The 16,517-nt window shown below is 34.8% G+C and overlaps 1 protein-coding gene across 1 annotated transcript in view; it reads right to left on the bottom strand.

The window, feature by feature from the left end:
• Nucleotides 1-16,517, bottom strand: part of KPNA4 (karyopherin subunit alpha 4) — a 53,117-nt gene that overhangs the window by 21,261 nt on the left and 15,339 nt on the right. The window contains exons 2-7 of the mRNA XM_079704991.1: nucleotides 6,390-6,434; nucleotides 5,462-5,551; nucleotides 5,323-5,352; nucleotides 5,176-5,228; nucleotides 2,208-2,303; nucleotides 1,388-1,473 (exon numbers count right to left, since the gene is read on the bottom strand). Of these exons, the coding sequence (XP_079561117.1) occupies nucleotides 1,388-1,473; nucleotides 2,208-2,303; nucleotides 5,176-5,228; nucleotides 5,323-5,352; nucleotides 5,462-5,551; nucleotides 6,390-6,434 (400 nt within the window). The remainder of the gene's footprint in view (nucleotides 1-1,387; nucleotides 1,474-2,207; nucleotides 2,304-5,175; nucleotides 5,229-5,322; nucleotides 5,353-5,461; nucleotides 5,552-6,389; nucleotides 6,435-16,517) is intronic.

The raw sequence follows: 16,517 nt of genomic DNA, 5'->3' as shown, positions 1-16,517 counted from the left end.
AAAATTTCTGGCTAGCAGACCATTCATCATCAAAGTGACAGTTTTAACATACAGACAAATGTCAAATTAAGCTGATAAAATTTCATTCACAGTTAAAACTGGATTTAATTCCAACTTCAAGAAATTAATTCCTTATAGATTAGCATTATCTTCAAATTTGAAAAAAGCTCCAATTATTAAAATAACTTTTGAATATAGAAATTTAAAATAACATCATATGGGTCTTTAGCCAGGCCAGTGATTCCTGTGCCACGTGAGACCTTCTGAATCAGAAAATGTTTCTGTTGCTTAACACAAGGAAAAACAAAGAGACGTTTAACAGAATAATACTGCACTGAACAAATGATTCTTCTATTTCTTTTCTTCCCTCTGATATTGCTCTGAAAAATACTATTTGAGTACATGTAGATCAATCATGCTTACTTATAGTAAAAAGTAATTCATTTATCCGTTACTTTTGGTATATTAAGACAGACTAGCAGCGTTAAAACAAATTCTAAGCCTCTTTCTAATCTTTAAGGAACACAAAAGAGAGAAGAAGAAGAGGGATTAAGACATTGTCTTGAGACCATAAAATTAACTAAACAGTCAACTATACAAAGCAAAACCAAAAAAACCAAACCCCAAAATCATCTGAACCCAAAATTAATCAGTTTTATGAAGATTTAAGGAAATTATCTTTTCTATGTAATATTATATAATACAAGTTTCTATATAATAAAATCCTCACTGGATAACACTTTTGTTCCCTTTCAAAATCATGACAGTGCTTAAGATTTTAACAGGCTTAGACAAGTATACTGCTTACATATTTGAAGGGGATTCTGAAAGTACCTTCTTTAAAATTATTTCTTTGTTTAGTAGAAGAATCAAATAGTACTTATGAAAATAATTCGTTATTACTTTCAATAATTATTTCCCACTTACATTTTTTGGAACATAAAAAACGACCAATCCTATAATAACTATGAAAAAAAAAATTTCAAGCCATTCTCTAAAGTAGGACTACTTTATAAAAGAAGATTTCTTTAAAATGTATAATGGACATCTCATTAACAGTGTCCAACAGGTAGTATGGCAACAGGAAAAACATCTTTATTTATGTAATGTCCTATAAACACAATAATGTAACTACTACTATAATTACAAAATATTCTCAGATTTAGAATCAAATGAATTTTTGGAAATAGAAAATGTCAGTCAATGAGACAAGATGATCAAAGTAACGTACTTGAGTTGGCCTATTTCAACTACCTTATTTGTTACTGAATTCAAAATACTTAATTACTTTATAATATAAATAGCTCTATTCTTTTAGGAAAAGCATTGAGTTTTTTAATTAACTTTTTTTGAAAATCACAATTTTGTCTCTTAATAACCAACTTACTGGACTGAACTACTGCTTGAGTTTGTTCAGAGGTTCCAGAAGCAATGTTTGTCAAAGCCCATGCAGCTTCAAACTGTAAAGAAGGACTACAAAAAACAAATAATTTTGAACAGCAGGAATTTCTACATTGTCCCAAATATCTACCAACCACTCCTCCCCCTAGCATTTTAAAAGTATTAAATATTTTTATGCACCCAGTACTTTTTTTTAAACTTCCAATGACTATTTAAAATATCTCTTCGGGGCCTCCCTGGTGGCGCAGTGGTTGAGAGTCCGCCTGCTGATGCAGGGGATACGGGTTCGTGCCCCGGTCTGGGAGGATCCCATATGCCGCGGAGCGGCTGGGCCCGTGAGCCATGGCCGCTGAGCCTGCGCATCCAGAGCCTGTGCTCCGCAACGGGAGAGGCCACAACAGTGAGAGGCCTGCGTACCGCAAAAAAAAAAAAAATAAAAAATAAAATAAAATATCTCTTCGGTATAAAAAGCATACAACCTCCTCAGGTGTCCTTATTTTTAGTAAGAACTCTTTATTAAGATACCTGCACATTACTACCCAAACAGTTTTCTCAAGTACCTATCTGGCTAAACTAGTTCTTGCCAATTTTCAAAGCTTAGAAGTTAAATATATCATTCGCAAGTTCCCGTTTGGTCTTTACTTTCCTCTCTTGGTGTAAGCATACCTTACACTGTTTTTCACCTTGGCTTCTCAACTCCATCTTATAGCCCTTTTTTTTTTCTTTAAAGACCAAACTAACTACGAGAAAATCTTGTCTTCTGCAAAGGATACATCCTAAATTATTTCTTAAAATAATGTACTTACTTGTCATCTCTTTCAAGACAATGGACTAAAATAGGCAATATTCCAGATTTTATTAAGTCATCAATTGGTGGATTTCGATCACTGGACAAAAGCTTCCTATAACAGATATAAATATACCCCTTGTGAAACTTAATGACATATAATTAAATTCAAATTCACATTTGATATATTACAATAAACTGAATATTTGGCACAAATACTCTCCCTGCAAGCTACTTTTTAAATTTACATAATGCAACCTTTTCTCTATTATAAAAAGATTAATTTATAAATTTACAGAGATTATTAATAATTAGGAAAAAATGGTAAGACATGAACCACTTTTTTTTAAGTTAGGACAAAAGCAGATAGGATGCTGGTACAAGTTTATAGCTGATACTAGTGTCCAGTTCTTCATCCAACTCTATATACCAAATCAAAGGTCATAAAAGCTCAACAACATTCTCATCTCAACAACTAAAGGAAATGAAATAAACACAGCAATACACAGGAAAATATCCAGAGAGATACTGGAGATACTAAGGTGAACAACACAGACACATCCTTGCTCTCATGGAGCTTAGAGAGTAAAACAACAATACCTAGTGCCCATTTACACATATGGCAGACTGCAGTTTTAGCTGACAAATCCTAAATGTGGCCTAACCTAATTTGAATCCCTAACCCATTTGAATCCCCTGCACTACTATATGAAGACAATGTTTAAGCAAGCTTAACCATATTATTCCCCTACATAAACCAAGTGATGGCTGCTAATTTACTACCCCATCAGTGTAAACTCCTTGACCAAGTTTTTTATAACACTCCACAAACTGGCTCCATCTTATTTATCTACTAATATTTTCTGTAATTCAACAACAGGTCAGTTGTCTGTCCGACCATTTCAGTCTAATTTCTAGGCCCTTCAAATCCTATTCCCCACACTTGGAATGCTCTCTTTTTTTGCCTATTCAAACTCTATCTTTTCAAGTTAAGTGTTTTCAAAATACCCTCTCTGAATTCCGAGAATATATACACGGCATATGGCTACATTCGCTGTTGAGCATCACTATTTTTAATATAGTTTTGCCTTCCCGATTAGGTTCTAAACTTCTTACAAAGCAAGAATTATTCCACATGCTTCTTCACAGTATTTTCCATAATAAATGGTACGATTCTTTGCACAACACAGGAAATAAACCCAGTCTTTCTTAATCAAGGTTTCAAATTTAATAAAAGAAATTATTTTTTATTACTTCATTGAGGACATTCTTAAAGAGAAATGTCCCTTTTTCTTTGTAAAATGGCGCATACAGTATCTACAATGTATCATCAGTTTGGTGACACTGTCTTGCTCTGTGCTAAGGTGCCAGTAGTTTACCCACAGTTGCTTTTGCAACATCCATGTGAATGTTAACACAGTAAAAACAACAAAAAAGGCAAATAAAGTCTTAGAATTATTGTGAAAATAATACCTCCTGAAGTTATCCCAGGCTCTCCTAGGGATCCACACACTATATTTTGAGATCCCCTGCCTTAGGAGCCTTAGGGGCTTTAATTATCTTACAGAACTCATGTTGAGAAGAGCTGCTCCAATACTATAATCAACTCTGACAATGGTGAGCATAATGTATCAATTTCTTAATCATTCTTCCTATTAACATTAATTTGTCATTTTGAGACGTGAAAACTTCTGTGATTTTCTTCCTACACAGCAAAGTCCTCTCTAAGAAGTTCTTCTACCTGTGGTGGGCAACACTTTAATTCTATAAGTTCCATATGTGTCCTAGGCCATTTAAAGTGAATACGCAAAAGTAAGAAAGTCTAATAAACATAAAAGGGACTCATGCACTGGACAAGATATTACATAAAACTGTGAAGTTTTTTTTCACTTTAAAATTCTGTAACTAGAATCAACTTCTTGCTTAAGTGTCTCTTTCCTACAATTACAACATAGGGTGTTATTCTTTTATTTATAAAAAAACAAAGAGGGCTTCCCTGATGGCGCAGTGGTTAAGAATCCGCCTGCCAATGCAGGAGGCACGGGTTCGAGCCCTGGTCCAGGAAGATCCCACATGCTGCAGAGCAACTAAGCCCATGCGCCACAACTACTGAGCCTGCGCTCTAGAGCCCACGAGCCACAACTACTGAGTCCATGTGCCACAACTACTGAAGCCCACGTGCCCTAGAGCCCATGCTCTGCAACAAGAGAAGCCACCGCAATGAGAAGCCTGCGCACTGCAATGAAGAGTAGCCCCCGCTCATCGCAACTAGAGAAAGCCCACGCGCAGCAACGAAGACTCAATGCAGCCAAAAATAAATAAAATAAATTAAAAAAAAACAAAGAAACCACTATATTGTACTATGATACAACCATGTCTTCCCCAAGCTATTTATTAATACAAATGTCTCAGTAATAATTTTTTCTTGTTTTTCCCTTAAAATATGAGTGCATAGGTTTATAACAGAAATGTGCAAAAATAACTAAATATTCTTACATTGACTGAGAAGTGGGAGTCTCTGTAGCCCTAAATCTTAATGTGTACTTCCCTGTACACTGCTACAGTAAGCTTTAACTCAATTCATTGTTTGATCAATATGAGGACTGTGAGGAGAATTAGCTACCTGAGCAGGATTTGATGAATCTGACTTTTAATAAAATGAAATACCTATTAATCAGTAAAAGGTAAAAAGCTTTATAAATAATGTTTTTCTATTAGTCTATAGCAATACACTGTCAAATCAACTTTTCCCTAGCATTTGTACCTATTAGCCACACTAAAGTCTCAATGTATTAGTGAGTTTAGAAAATTGCTAATTTTAATACTCTAAATCAGAGAATAATTTTGAAAATAAATTCAGTTGGTCTATGACTGTTCTTTATTGTTTGTCATCAAAGTTAATATAAGAAACAGGACTACTATATAGTGAAAACCCAAAAGAGAACTCCTGTGTAAGTTACAAAATATGTCCTTAAAATTTAACTTACCTAGCAGCTTGAACTGCACTTAACTGAATTCCTTGGTTATCACTTGAAGCATTCTATAAAAAACAAAACAATTTTTGATGCAGATACACAGTAATTAGTTGTTAAGTCCAAGAAATACAAATGAAAAGGGGGGGAAACTCAACTTACTTGAACAATAGCTTCTAGAGAGGTATTTTGCTGGGAAAAAAGTTAGAGAAAACTAAGTTAAAAAATCACCTTGTAATTCTGTATTTATGTAAAAATTTTTCACTGGTATTTTTAAATTACCAGCATAACAATTACTTACCACTCTATAATCACCATCTATGTCAGAGTCTTCACAGATATCTTCATGTGGTACATTCCTTCTCTTCAAGAGATGTTCATCTCTTTTATTCTTAAAAAAAAAAAAAAAACACTTCAGTTAAATTTTAAAAAGCTAAATACTTTCATACAAAGGTTAGGCAGTCCTGTGCTTACAAAAAAACATGAAGTGACTTTTAAAAGTAAATTGCAAACGCAGAAAATTAAACCAAATTGTGAATTAAACACTTAAGCAACACTAATTTGAGCCCCAAGCCCCAAATATTACATTTTTAATGAACCGTGAACAATGTAAAAATAAACTAAAAAACAAAATAATTTGATTAAAAAAGATAGTGTACAGTTTAAGCCAGAACCAAACATACATATTTATTTTAAAGTACTAAACCATTTTATACATCATCTGGGAGCTTCTCTTTATCACCTAAAAACAAAGTCAAAGCAAAAGTTGGGCAGTTCAAAATCAGACAAAAATCAACAATACCTTACAAAACTGAAGGGCCACTTGAATTTCACTAAAAATGTTTGGGACAAACTTAAAAATATATTCTCAACTAACCTACTTTAATACTTGAAAAGTTGATGAAATTTTTAAGTACCAAATTCCTTTTATGGAGTAATTACTACTGTAAATAGCAGAATTATTTAGTATGACATATACTTTATATAAATCATTTAAAATTACACAAGAAAAAATCATTTGATAATGTGTTTATCTCTATATTTGGATAGTGGACAAACTGTATCTTGTCAACTTCAATAGCTTGTCAAATTTAGTCAATCTTCCCATTTTCAAAAGAAAAAGAAATGCCAATTAAGCACCTGAGATTAATATACGTTTGCTAATTTCTCTATATGCTGTAAGGTTGTTAGAATTATGCCTGAAAGTACCCAATATTAATCAGGCTCACCTTCCTTAATTCGACTACAACTTCATTTCGTTGTCTTCTCATAGTCTACAAGAAATTAAAGAAAATTATTTTTTTAAAAATCACCTCAAATTCCATCACGCAGAGAAAACTGATATTAACATTTTGATGTACATCCCCTTATCTTTTCTTCTACTTGTATATATACATAGTCATATTTTACTCATAATAAAGATTATATTATATAGATGATTTCCTATCTTCATTTCATATTCACATTCTCAAATACTGAACATCACTGAAATTATTAATGGAGCTATAATATTGGATATATCATAAAAATTTTAAACTGTAACATAAGAATTGTTAAAAACACAAAGGTACAAAGAATAAAAGAACCCATAATCTCACCCCCTATATGAACTTGCTATTTAAGAAGTAATATATATACAAGGTAATCTCACCCCCCCATATGGACTCCCCATTTAAAAACTAATATATGTATAAGGTTAGTAAATGCAACTGCTTTAAAAAAGGGGGGATGGGGGAAGGGGGAAGGGGAGAGAACCTTCCTGCTCATTCATAGTTTCTTTCTCTAAAGGTAAACACTGTTAGATTTACTATGATTTTGACACACTTATCTATTCTGATCTTCACCTTATTTTTGTTTATTTATTTAAAGATCTTAGAGATCTTCCATGGTGGTACAGGCAGATCTATTTCATTCTTCCTAAGAAGCGCATTAATTATTCTACCACATACTGTAACCATTCTGTTTTTTAAAGTGTTTTTCTAATTTTAAAGTTACCTAACATAAAGGACTTCCCTGGTGATGCAGTGGTTAAGAACCCGCCTGACAATGCAAGGACATGGGTTCAAGCCCTGGTCCGGGAAGATCCCATATGCCGCGGAATGACTAAGCCCGTGTGCCACAACTATTAAGCCTGCATTCTAGAGCCTGCGTGCCACAACTGCCGAAGCCTGTGAGCCTAGAGCCTGTACTCCGCAACAAGAGAAGCCATCACAATGAAGAGTAGCCCTCGCTCGCTGCAACTAGAAAAAGCCCATTGCACTGGATAAGATATTAGATGAAACATATTTTGCAACAATAATCTGATTTTTATTGGTGGTGACAAAAATCACAGGTAACTTTAATAACTACTGAGGTTTATTGGCTACATTATTAACTGAAGGGAATACTGTCTCAGTTAGAAGTTAGTGAAAACAAAGATGTAATTAATTTTTTTCTAAGTTCCCGGGACCTCCTGAATTCCACCCATAGACTCCATGGGAATAAGGACTCAGTAAAGAACTCCTTTCTCCTTTTTAGAACTCCTTTCTAAAAAGTCAATCAGGTCATGTTACTCCCCTCTTCAAAACCATCCAATGGCTCTCCACTTTGGAGTAAATGCCCAGTCATTATAATGGCTTAAGTCTTCCCACCTCACCCCCTCCCTGGTTACCACCTCTAAGATCTCAGCTCCTATCACTCTCTCAATTCATTCTGCTGTATCCTCACTAACTTTGCTATTCCACTAATGCACTGGAAATTCTCTCTTCAAGGCCTTTTCTAATACACTATACAGCAACTGCTAAGAAAATGGACTACGAGCTCCCAATGCAGGGGGCCCAGGTTCGATCCCTGGTCAGGGAACTAGATCCTGCATGCATGCTGCAACTAAGAAGCCTGCATGCTGCAACTAAGAAGCCTGATGCCGCAACAAAGACCCGGTGCGTCTAAATAAATAAATAAATAAATAAAATAAAATAAAATATTAAAATAAAATAAAAATACCAAGACAATTAAAAAATACTAATAAGATAGGCTGCAAAATGAATAAAAATAATTAGACAAGGATTACAACAAGAGTTTCAATATTCACCATAGTTTAATCATTACATAAGGAAACTGAGGTTTAGAGAAGTTGAACTACTTGGCCAAGGCTACATGGCTAGAAGTGGGACAGCCAGGATTAGAATTCAGAGTCTCATACAAAGCCATTACCACTATGCCACACTGTCTCCCACAAGTCTTTAAGTCAAATAGAGTTCAAGCCAATTTTAGAGCCCATGGTTCATTCCAAAGCAGAAGTACTATTATCAAGACAATGCGCTTTCGCTGTATCACAATACAAAAACAATAAAAAACTCAAATAAACAATAACATAAAACTATGTCCTGTTTCTCACAGAAAATAAAATCTGTAAAATGTACTACTTAAAAGATTTGTTCAGGAAAAGGTAGACTTTTGAGGGACAGGGATTATTTCTAGTCTAGTCTCTAATCCCATCTAAAGAAGTGGGATTAATGTACAATGAATGGGCTTTAACTTCTTAATAAAGCAAACTATTAATAAATCCTAAACAACTGCTATATATTGACCTAAATATTTATTTACACACAATTTTTCCCCATTTTTTTACATCTTACTTATTAAATTTGGAGTTTCTGATAATTTGAAACTCTTAATAAAGGATTTATCAAAACAAAGCAGCACTGCAGTTGCTGTGACATAAGCTTTGGGCTATTACTATCCACAGAAACATTTGCAAAATAAAAGAACTGACAACCTCTTTACAACAGAGCAAGAAAGAGTTTTCTTCTCTATAGAGAAAGCTGTTACCTCCAAGGTAAAGAGAAGATTGAATGAAATAGTAAGATAGAAAGATATCCTACACAACAACCTGGCAGCATTTACCCATGTTTTTTATTGCAAAAAACAAAGTGTCTTAAAAGTGCTATTAGATATTTAGACATTTTCAAATCACAACCCCATCTCGAATCAAGAAGGACTTTTATTTCTCTGAGGTCTCATGAAAGGGATACACAAGGCTTCTTTTTCTAAATCTTAACTTATCTTAAAGAGCAGGGTTTTTACATACTACATACAAATATAATAGTTCTGGATTCACATGACTTAACTGATGCAGTAAGCTGTCAATCAGAATTCCAAAAGGCTGCCAAACTGGCCAAAGGCTTATTTATAGGCCAAAGACTATCTAAAAAACAAAGGCTGTAGAGGGTGCCCGCCTCCAGCCCCCCACCCCCAATAAAGAGTAGAGTTCAGGCTGCTCTGATCATCCAGAATTTTTATATTTCTTTGCTTGTAATACAGCTTCAAAGTACTAAATTCAGGCAAAAGGGACAAGAAATTGTCAAAAAATTCAAACAAGTGAATCTTACAGAACACAGAATGGTATTTCCATTTAATAGGTATGTAGTTTTTAAAATTAACAAATAATTACTACGTATCCTTTACTGTGCTAGGTTCTAGGAACTAATTACTTTCTCTGTTCCAATGGGTGAAAATAGAGTACTTTCTTTCCAATTTATGGTTAGTTAATTTCTAAGTCACTTTTTATCCATATAATATACTGTTTTCTTTAAAACTTTAAAAACAATTTAAGATATGATGATGTAATAATATACTGTATGAAACTGAATGGTTTAAATTTTCTTGAGTAAAAAGTTACGGTTGGGCTTCCTTGGTGATGCAGTGGTTGAGAGTCCCCCTGCCGATGCAGGGGACACGGGTTCGTGCCCCGGTCCGGGAAGATCCCACATGCCGCGGAGCGGCTGGGCCCGTGAGCCATGGCCGCTGAGCCTGCGCGTCCGGAGCCTGTGCTCCGCAACGGGAGCCCACAACAGTGAGAGGCCCGCGTACCACAAAAAAAAAAAAAAAGTTAGGGTTTAGATCAGTAAGGACTCAGTAAGTCTTACTAGAGAAAAACGTTTAAAGAAAATTCTAAAGTTAGTCATTCAAAGGTAAGGGATATAATACTTTGATTTTATTTCATCCAGTCTGTCATTTTTACCTTAGGAATACTGATACTTAGGTAATAGCACAAAAAAGCAAAAGAATAAAAAAATTTATCAGGCATAAGATCTTTTGTGAAGTGATGAGCTATATTTTAAAACTGGTATGTAGTAATGTTAGCACAACTCTCAAAATTTGCTAAAAATCATTTAATTGTATACTTAAAATGTGTGAATTTTATGCAAAGTAAACTATATCCCAATAAAGCAGTTTTTAAAAAGTTACACACACACACACACACACACACACACACACATCCTCCCCTCAACGTGGATTACTACTGTATTACTACTTAGAGCCTGCTAAAAAAGCATACACTCAATTATTCAAATGTTTATTAATCACCTACTTGCCAATCACAAGAAATACAAGGATGGACCAGACATAGCATATCCATGGCCTTAAGGAGGTAGTACTCTCATGACAAAAAAATACAATTTAATAAAATAGTAGTAAGGCCTAACACTTAGCAAACATTGGGTGTCAAACACCATTCTAAATATGTTACTTGACTTTATGCATTTAAATATATGTAATGTGTTATAACGTGCATACTAATCTTAACAGCAGAGAAACTATGTAGTAAAGATGAAATATAAGCTGATGAAATATAAGCTGAATCTTTAAGACTGAATGGAAATTCAGTTAGAGACAGGCATTTCAGGTAGAAAACAGAACATATACAAAAAGAGAGAATTAAAAGTGAGTTACTAGTGTTTTCAACCTATATAACCATCACATCCTAAACATAAGTACAACAGCTGTTTAACCCAATAAATATGGTAAACCAAATGCTAAAAATATCTATAAAAGTCTGTTTTCCCATTCTTTACCTATTTCTCCCTCCTCTCATCTCCACTTGTTGATCTCTCCAGCAGCAGTCATTATGGTACTTATTTATGCCTTTGCCAAATAGCATATAAGTTGTTAAATTGCAGGTGATTAGCAAATAAATTCCAACTTCACATTTATGACAATAAAAAGTTAAATGCTTAATGTTAAATGCTTAACATTATATGCTTGCTCAAACTGTGGATTTATTTCTCAGTGATAATATTTATTAATAGCAGCAGTAGGAGAGAAAAGTTCTAATTAGCACTACTAGTGATAGACAAAAGTCTTCATAAGCAGAATCAAGTTCTTATCTCTGACAAGTAAAAAGATGAATGGAGACTGAGTATAAGAGATGTTTAAAAGTAAATTCACGGGCTTCCCTGGTGGCGCAGTGGTTGAGAGTCCGCCTGCCGATGCAGGGGACATGGGTTCGTGCCCCGGTCCGGGAAGATGCCACACGCCGCAGAGCGGCTAGGCCCATGAGCCATGGTTGCTGAGCCTGCGTGTCCGGAGCCTGTGCTCCGCAATGGGAGAGGCCACGACAGTGAGAGGCCCGCGTACCACACACACAAAAAAAAGTAAATTCACTGCAGGAGGCCAGATTTAACCCTGGCAAGCTTTTGGAGAAGTTTTAAGAAATACTTCGAATCTACAGATACCATACTTTAAAATGATCCACATGTAAATTATAAGCATTGAAATTTAACTTATTTAAACTTATTAAATTACATGAATGTACTTTTTTAAAAATCACAAAGGGATTTCCCTGGTGGCACAGTGGTTACAAGTCCGCCTGCCAATGCTGGGGACACAGGTTCAAGCCCTGGTCCGGGAAGATCCCACATGTCGTGGAGCAACTAAGCCCGTGCGCCACAACTACCGAGCCTGCGCTTTAGAGCCCATGAGCCACAACTACTGAAGCCCACGTGCTCTAGGGCCCGTGCTCCGCAACAAGAGAAGCCACCACAGTAAGAAGCCCGCACACCACAACGAAGAGTAGCCCCTGCTCACTGCAACTAGAGAAAACCCACATGCAGCAACGAAAACCCAACGCAGCCAAAAAATAAATTTAAAAAAAAAAGATAAAAATCACAAAAATGTTAGAAGCTGTTAATAGTTGTTAACTCTAAGGAATGGCATTACAGTGGAGTTTCACTATCTAATCAATATTCAAACAATAGGGAAATACATTAAATTCAAAAGTTATACATATCTATTTGGAAAAGTTAGAAAACAAAGGTTAAGAAGAAAAGGAAAAAGTTAAATTTCCTAAGTTTTCTATATTCACCTATATTGTACAAGAGGTGTATATACACACACACATAACAGAGGAGAAAATACATGAATACATACATGTCTCCCCCCAAGATGGGTACTACCATATGGCTAAACTACTAGTATATGGCTACTAGTCCCAGCTCTACCTTTTATTTACTGTAATCTTAGTCAAGTTACCATGTTTATGGGCATTAATTCCTTCATCTATAGAGTGAAGGGATTCTAACATCTTTTATGTCTCAAAAATTTTATCAATGTTATCAACTTCAAAAAACAAAGTCACACAAATATTTAAAATTGCCATTAGTACAAGTTACTACCCATGGCAATAACTTCTATGCTAAGAATACTGAGAAAGCCATAGATCAAAATTGTAAACAATGAAAAGATATTGTGTGGCTCTGGCATAGCTGCTCTGTGTTTTCACATTTTGCAGGGTTTTTTCTGGCCTTAAATTATGCTGCAAATGCCAAAAGGACATGGAAATCATTGAGCTTTCAATAGATTTGGTAACAGAGATCATTACCAAGCAAATGAACTCTGTGTGTATGTGTGTCTGTGCATGCGTGCTGCTGGCAAGGAGGAGGTGTTTGGTAGGGAAAGAAAAAAGGTTAAGAAATGACCATAAGTTTGGTGAGACACATATAACCAACCCTCTCAAAGATGGGAAATGCTGCAAGGTGAACTTTCAGAATCACATAGAAAGTGATTAAGGACAACACATAGAGAAACCTGTTATACCAAACAATACATGTTTGAATTTTATATGAGCAAAAGGGAAGGTACTTCCTTCTCTTTTAGAATGAGACTGATCAAATCCTGGCAAGAGTGATCATTTCTCTTCAAAGGTTTTGAGTACTTTATAGAAGAAATACAATTTCAGGAACTGACTGAGTAACAAGTTGAAGAAAACATACGGGAAAGATATTGGGAAAAATTACGAAGAACAAGAAACCAAATGAGGTTCAACCAAGTTAAGGAAGTCAACAGAACCCGAGCTTTACAACACTGCTAAAGAAATCTGCTATCTCTGTTTATTTGGTGCATTCTCACATGAGAAAACCAATTATTTTTTCCATTTACAAAACAAGATCAAAAAAAAAAAAAACAAGATCAGATTAAAATAAAACATGAAAAGCAGATTAAGGAATATTTTCCTTGTACATATATTTTATGAATATAATCAATTCAAATTCATGGTTTTGTTACAGAAAAATCTACACAAATATCATTGTAGGATTTTGTAAACTGGAAAAAATAGAAATCATTTAAACTATCTCATTTTACAGTGACTTGTCCAAGGCTCAGATTATCCTGGCCCCAGACCTATGTTCTTTATACTAGACCATACTACCTTTTCATTCTAGGTCTGCTTCTGTTGCATATCTCTTCAAATTAGCTACTTTTCCTTCTTTTTCCTCAGTATTTTCATAATATTAATTTTTCTTTGTGAACTTATGTTCAAAGACTTTCACAATGGCAACAGAAAAACTTCATTAAAAGGTAAATCACTGAATTGCTTTACTAAAACACCATTTGAGAAGCATTAACTCTAATTATGCTCACATACTAAACAAATGTGTACATCTACACAAAAAGCCAGTAATTCACCCAACAAATGTTTACTGACCATTATATACCATAAACTGCTCTCAGTGTTAAGGACATAGCAGGGAACAAAAGGATAGAAATCTCTGTCTTCACAGAACCTAGTGTGGGGAAAGACAATAAATAAAACTACAGTATATAGTATGTTAGATAGTGACAAATATTAGACAGAAAAAATATAAAGCCAAGAAAGGGGATTTTTTTTAACTTAAAAAAAATGTTTAAAAAATATTTATTTAGTTGGCTCCTCCAGATCTTAGTTGCAGCGTGCAGGGTCTAGTTCCCTGACCAGGGATTGAACCTGGGGCTGCTGCACTGGGAGCACAGAGTCTTAACCACTGAACCACCAGGAAAGTCCCAAGAAGAGGAATATTTTTAAGTAAAGACCTTAAGATGAGTAAGCAAGCCACGCTGGTAATTTGGCAGAAAGTATTCAAGGCAGAGGAATTAGCAAGTCAAAAAGGACCAGACATAAGAGAAAAGGAAAGGCAGAGTCCAGGTGGCTACATGCAATGAACAGAGAAGAAGGAAATGGATGGCCACTGTAAAGATTTTGGCGTTTACTCTTAGTGCAATTTGATATATTCCGAAGATTGAATCTACAAAATTTGCTAATTAATGGGCTAGATAAGACTGTGAAAGAGAGGAAACAATGAGGAATGGAAGGTTTCTGGTCCAAGTTAAGTGAAAGATGGAACTACCATTTACTGAGATGGGGCAGACTGAATGATGAGCAGGTTTGGGGAGTAATATGACTTTTGAACATGCTAAGCTTAATATACTTACAATGAATCAAAATGAGTCAAGAAGTCAGTTTGAGCCTAGGTTTCAAGGAAGAGGTTAGGACTAAAAATATCAACTTAGAAAGCTGGCTGTGTATAAATCGTATTTAAAACCAGGTGATTTGATAAGATTATCTACAGAGTGAGCATAACTTCAGGCACTTTAAATATTAAGGGGCAGAGGACTAAGAAGGAACAGTCAGTGAGACAGAAGGCAATAGGAATCTGTGCAAATCTGGAATCAAGTGAAAAAAAATTACTTTTCAAGGAAGAATACATAATTAACTATGTCAAATGGTACTGATAGGTCAAATAACATGAGGACTGAGAACCTTCAGATTACTGTATATTTACTTTATAATTTAATATGTCTTGTCATCACAGAAACAATACCCCCACCCCAAATCTACAATGAATTCTGGTCTGTTCCTGTTACCGTTTATTCCCATCCCTGGACACTTAATAAGCTGAAAAATACTACCCAAGACTCAAAGCTTCTAACCCACATGTTATTTACTGTGCTACAGTACTGCACCTGAATAAGTTACAGAACCAAAGGTGAGCTCTGGTATCTACACAACACAGATTTCTCCAAATGAAAACAAACCCCACTCTCTAGCCCTTCCTTGTTCTCTTAAGCCACTCTGCAAGCAGTCTTATTTCTGACTAGGTCATATATTTCAGGACAAGACTAAATTTGTGTAAATAATGGTTCCCCCTCCATCAATGCAGTCAATGAAGTAGACTACATTTTAACATATATATTCCCAAATTAACCACTTCTATAAGTATGAAATTATTTTTTTAATGTCAAATATACAAAAAAGTAGAGAAAATCATAAGATACTCATGTATCAATAAATATCACTATTTTTCCCATTTGCTTTATTTTTTAAAGAAATAAGATTTTCTAAGTGTTAGATACTGCTGAAACCTCATTCCAACCTCAACCCTCTCCACTCCCTTTCCCCTTTTGCCTTCCCAAAAGCAACCATTTTTCTGAATTCTCATGAGTGTTTTGACTGTATATCAACACATCTATAATAGTTTTAATACATTTAACATTTAATATGAATAATATCTTGCCATACACACCTTTTTGAAAGGTAAACTTTAGAGCCATTTTAAGCCCACAGAAAAACTGAACAGAAAGTACAGAGTTCCCATGTATTCCTCGCCCCTCCTCCACTATCAACATTCTGTACCAGGATGGTACCTTTGTTACAAATGGCGAACCTATGACACATCACTATCACCCAAAGTCCATAGTTTACATTAGGGTACATTCTACAGGTTTTGACAAATGTAAAATAACATGTATCTACTATTATTATAGTATCATACAGATTAGCTTCACTGCCCTAAAAATCCTCTGTACTCTGCCTACAGTCTCTGAAAACCACTGATCTTTCACTGTCTCTACACTTTTGCCTTTTCCAAAATGTCATATAGTTGGAATCATACAGTAGGTGGCCTTTTTAGATTGGCATCTTTCATTTAGTAGTATATATTTAAGCTTCTTCCATGTCTTTTAATAGTTTGATAGAACATTTTTTCTTAGTGCTGAATAATATTCCATTGTCTCAATTTATCATAGTTTACTTACCTTCATTTGCATAAAAACCAAAGAGTGTGATTAATGAATTGTATGGTAAGAGTAAGAAACCTTGCCAAACTGCCTTTCAACGTGGCTGTACCAATTTGTATTCCCACCAGCAATGAATGAGACTTCCCCTTGCTCCACATCCTCACTAACATTGGTTGTCAGGTGTTTTTTCTTTTCTTTTTTTAAATTGTGGTAAAATACACGACATAAAACGTACTATCATAACCATTTTTAACTAAAAAATT

The sequence above is a fragment of the Hyperoodon ampullatus genome (assembly GCF_949752795.1).
Source record: "Hyperoodon ampullatus genome assembly, chromosome: 5".
NCBI lineage: Eukaryota > Metazoa > Chordata > Mammalia > Artiodactyla > Ziphiidae > Hyperoodon > Hyperoodon ampullatus.
The sequence above is the reverse complement of the archived record's forward strand: the minus strand, read 5'-3'. Positions and strand labels throughout refer to the sequence as shown.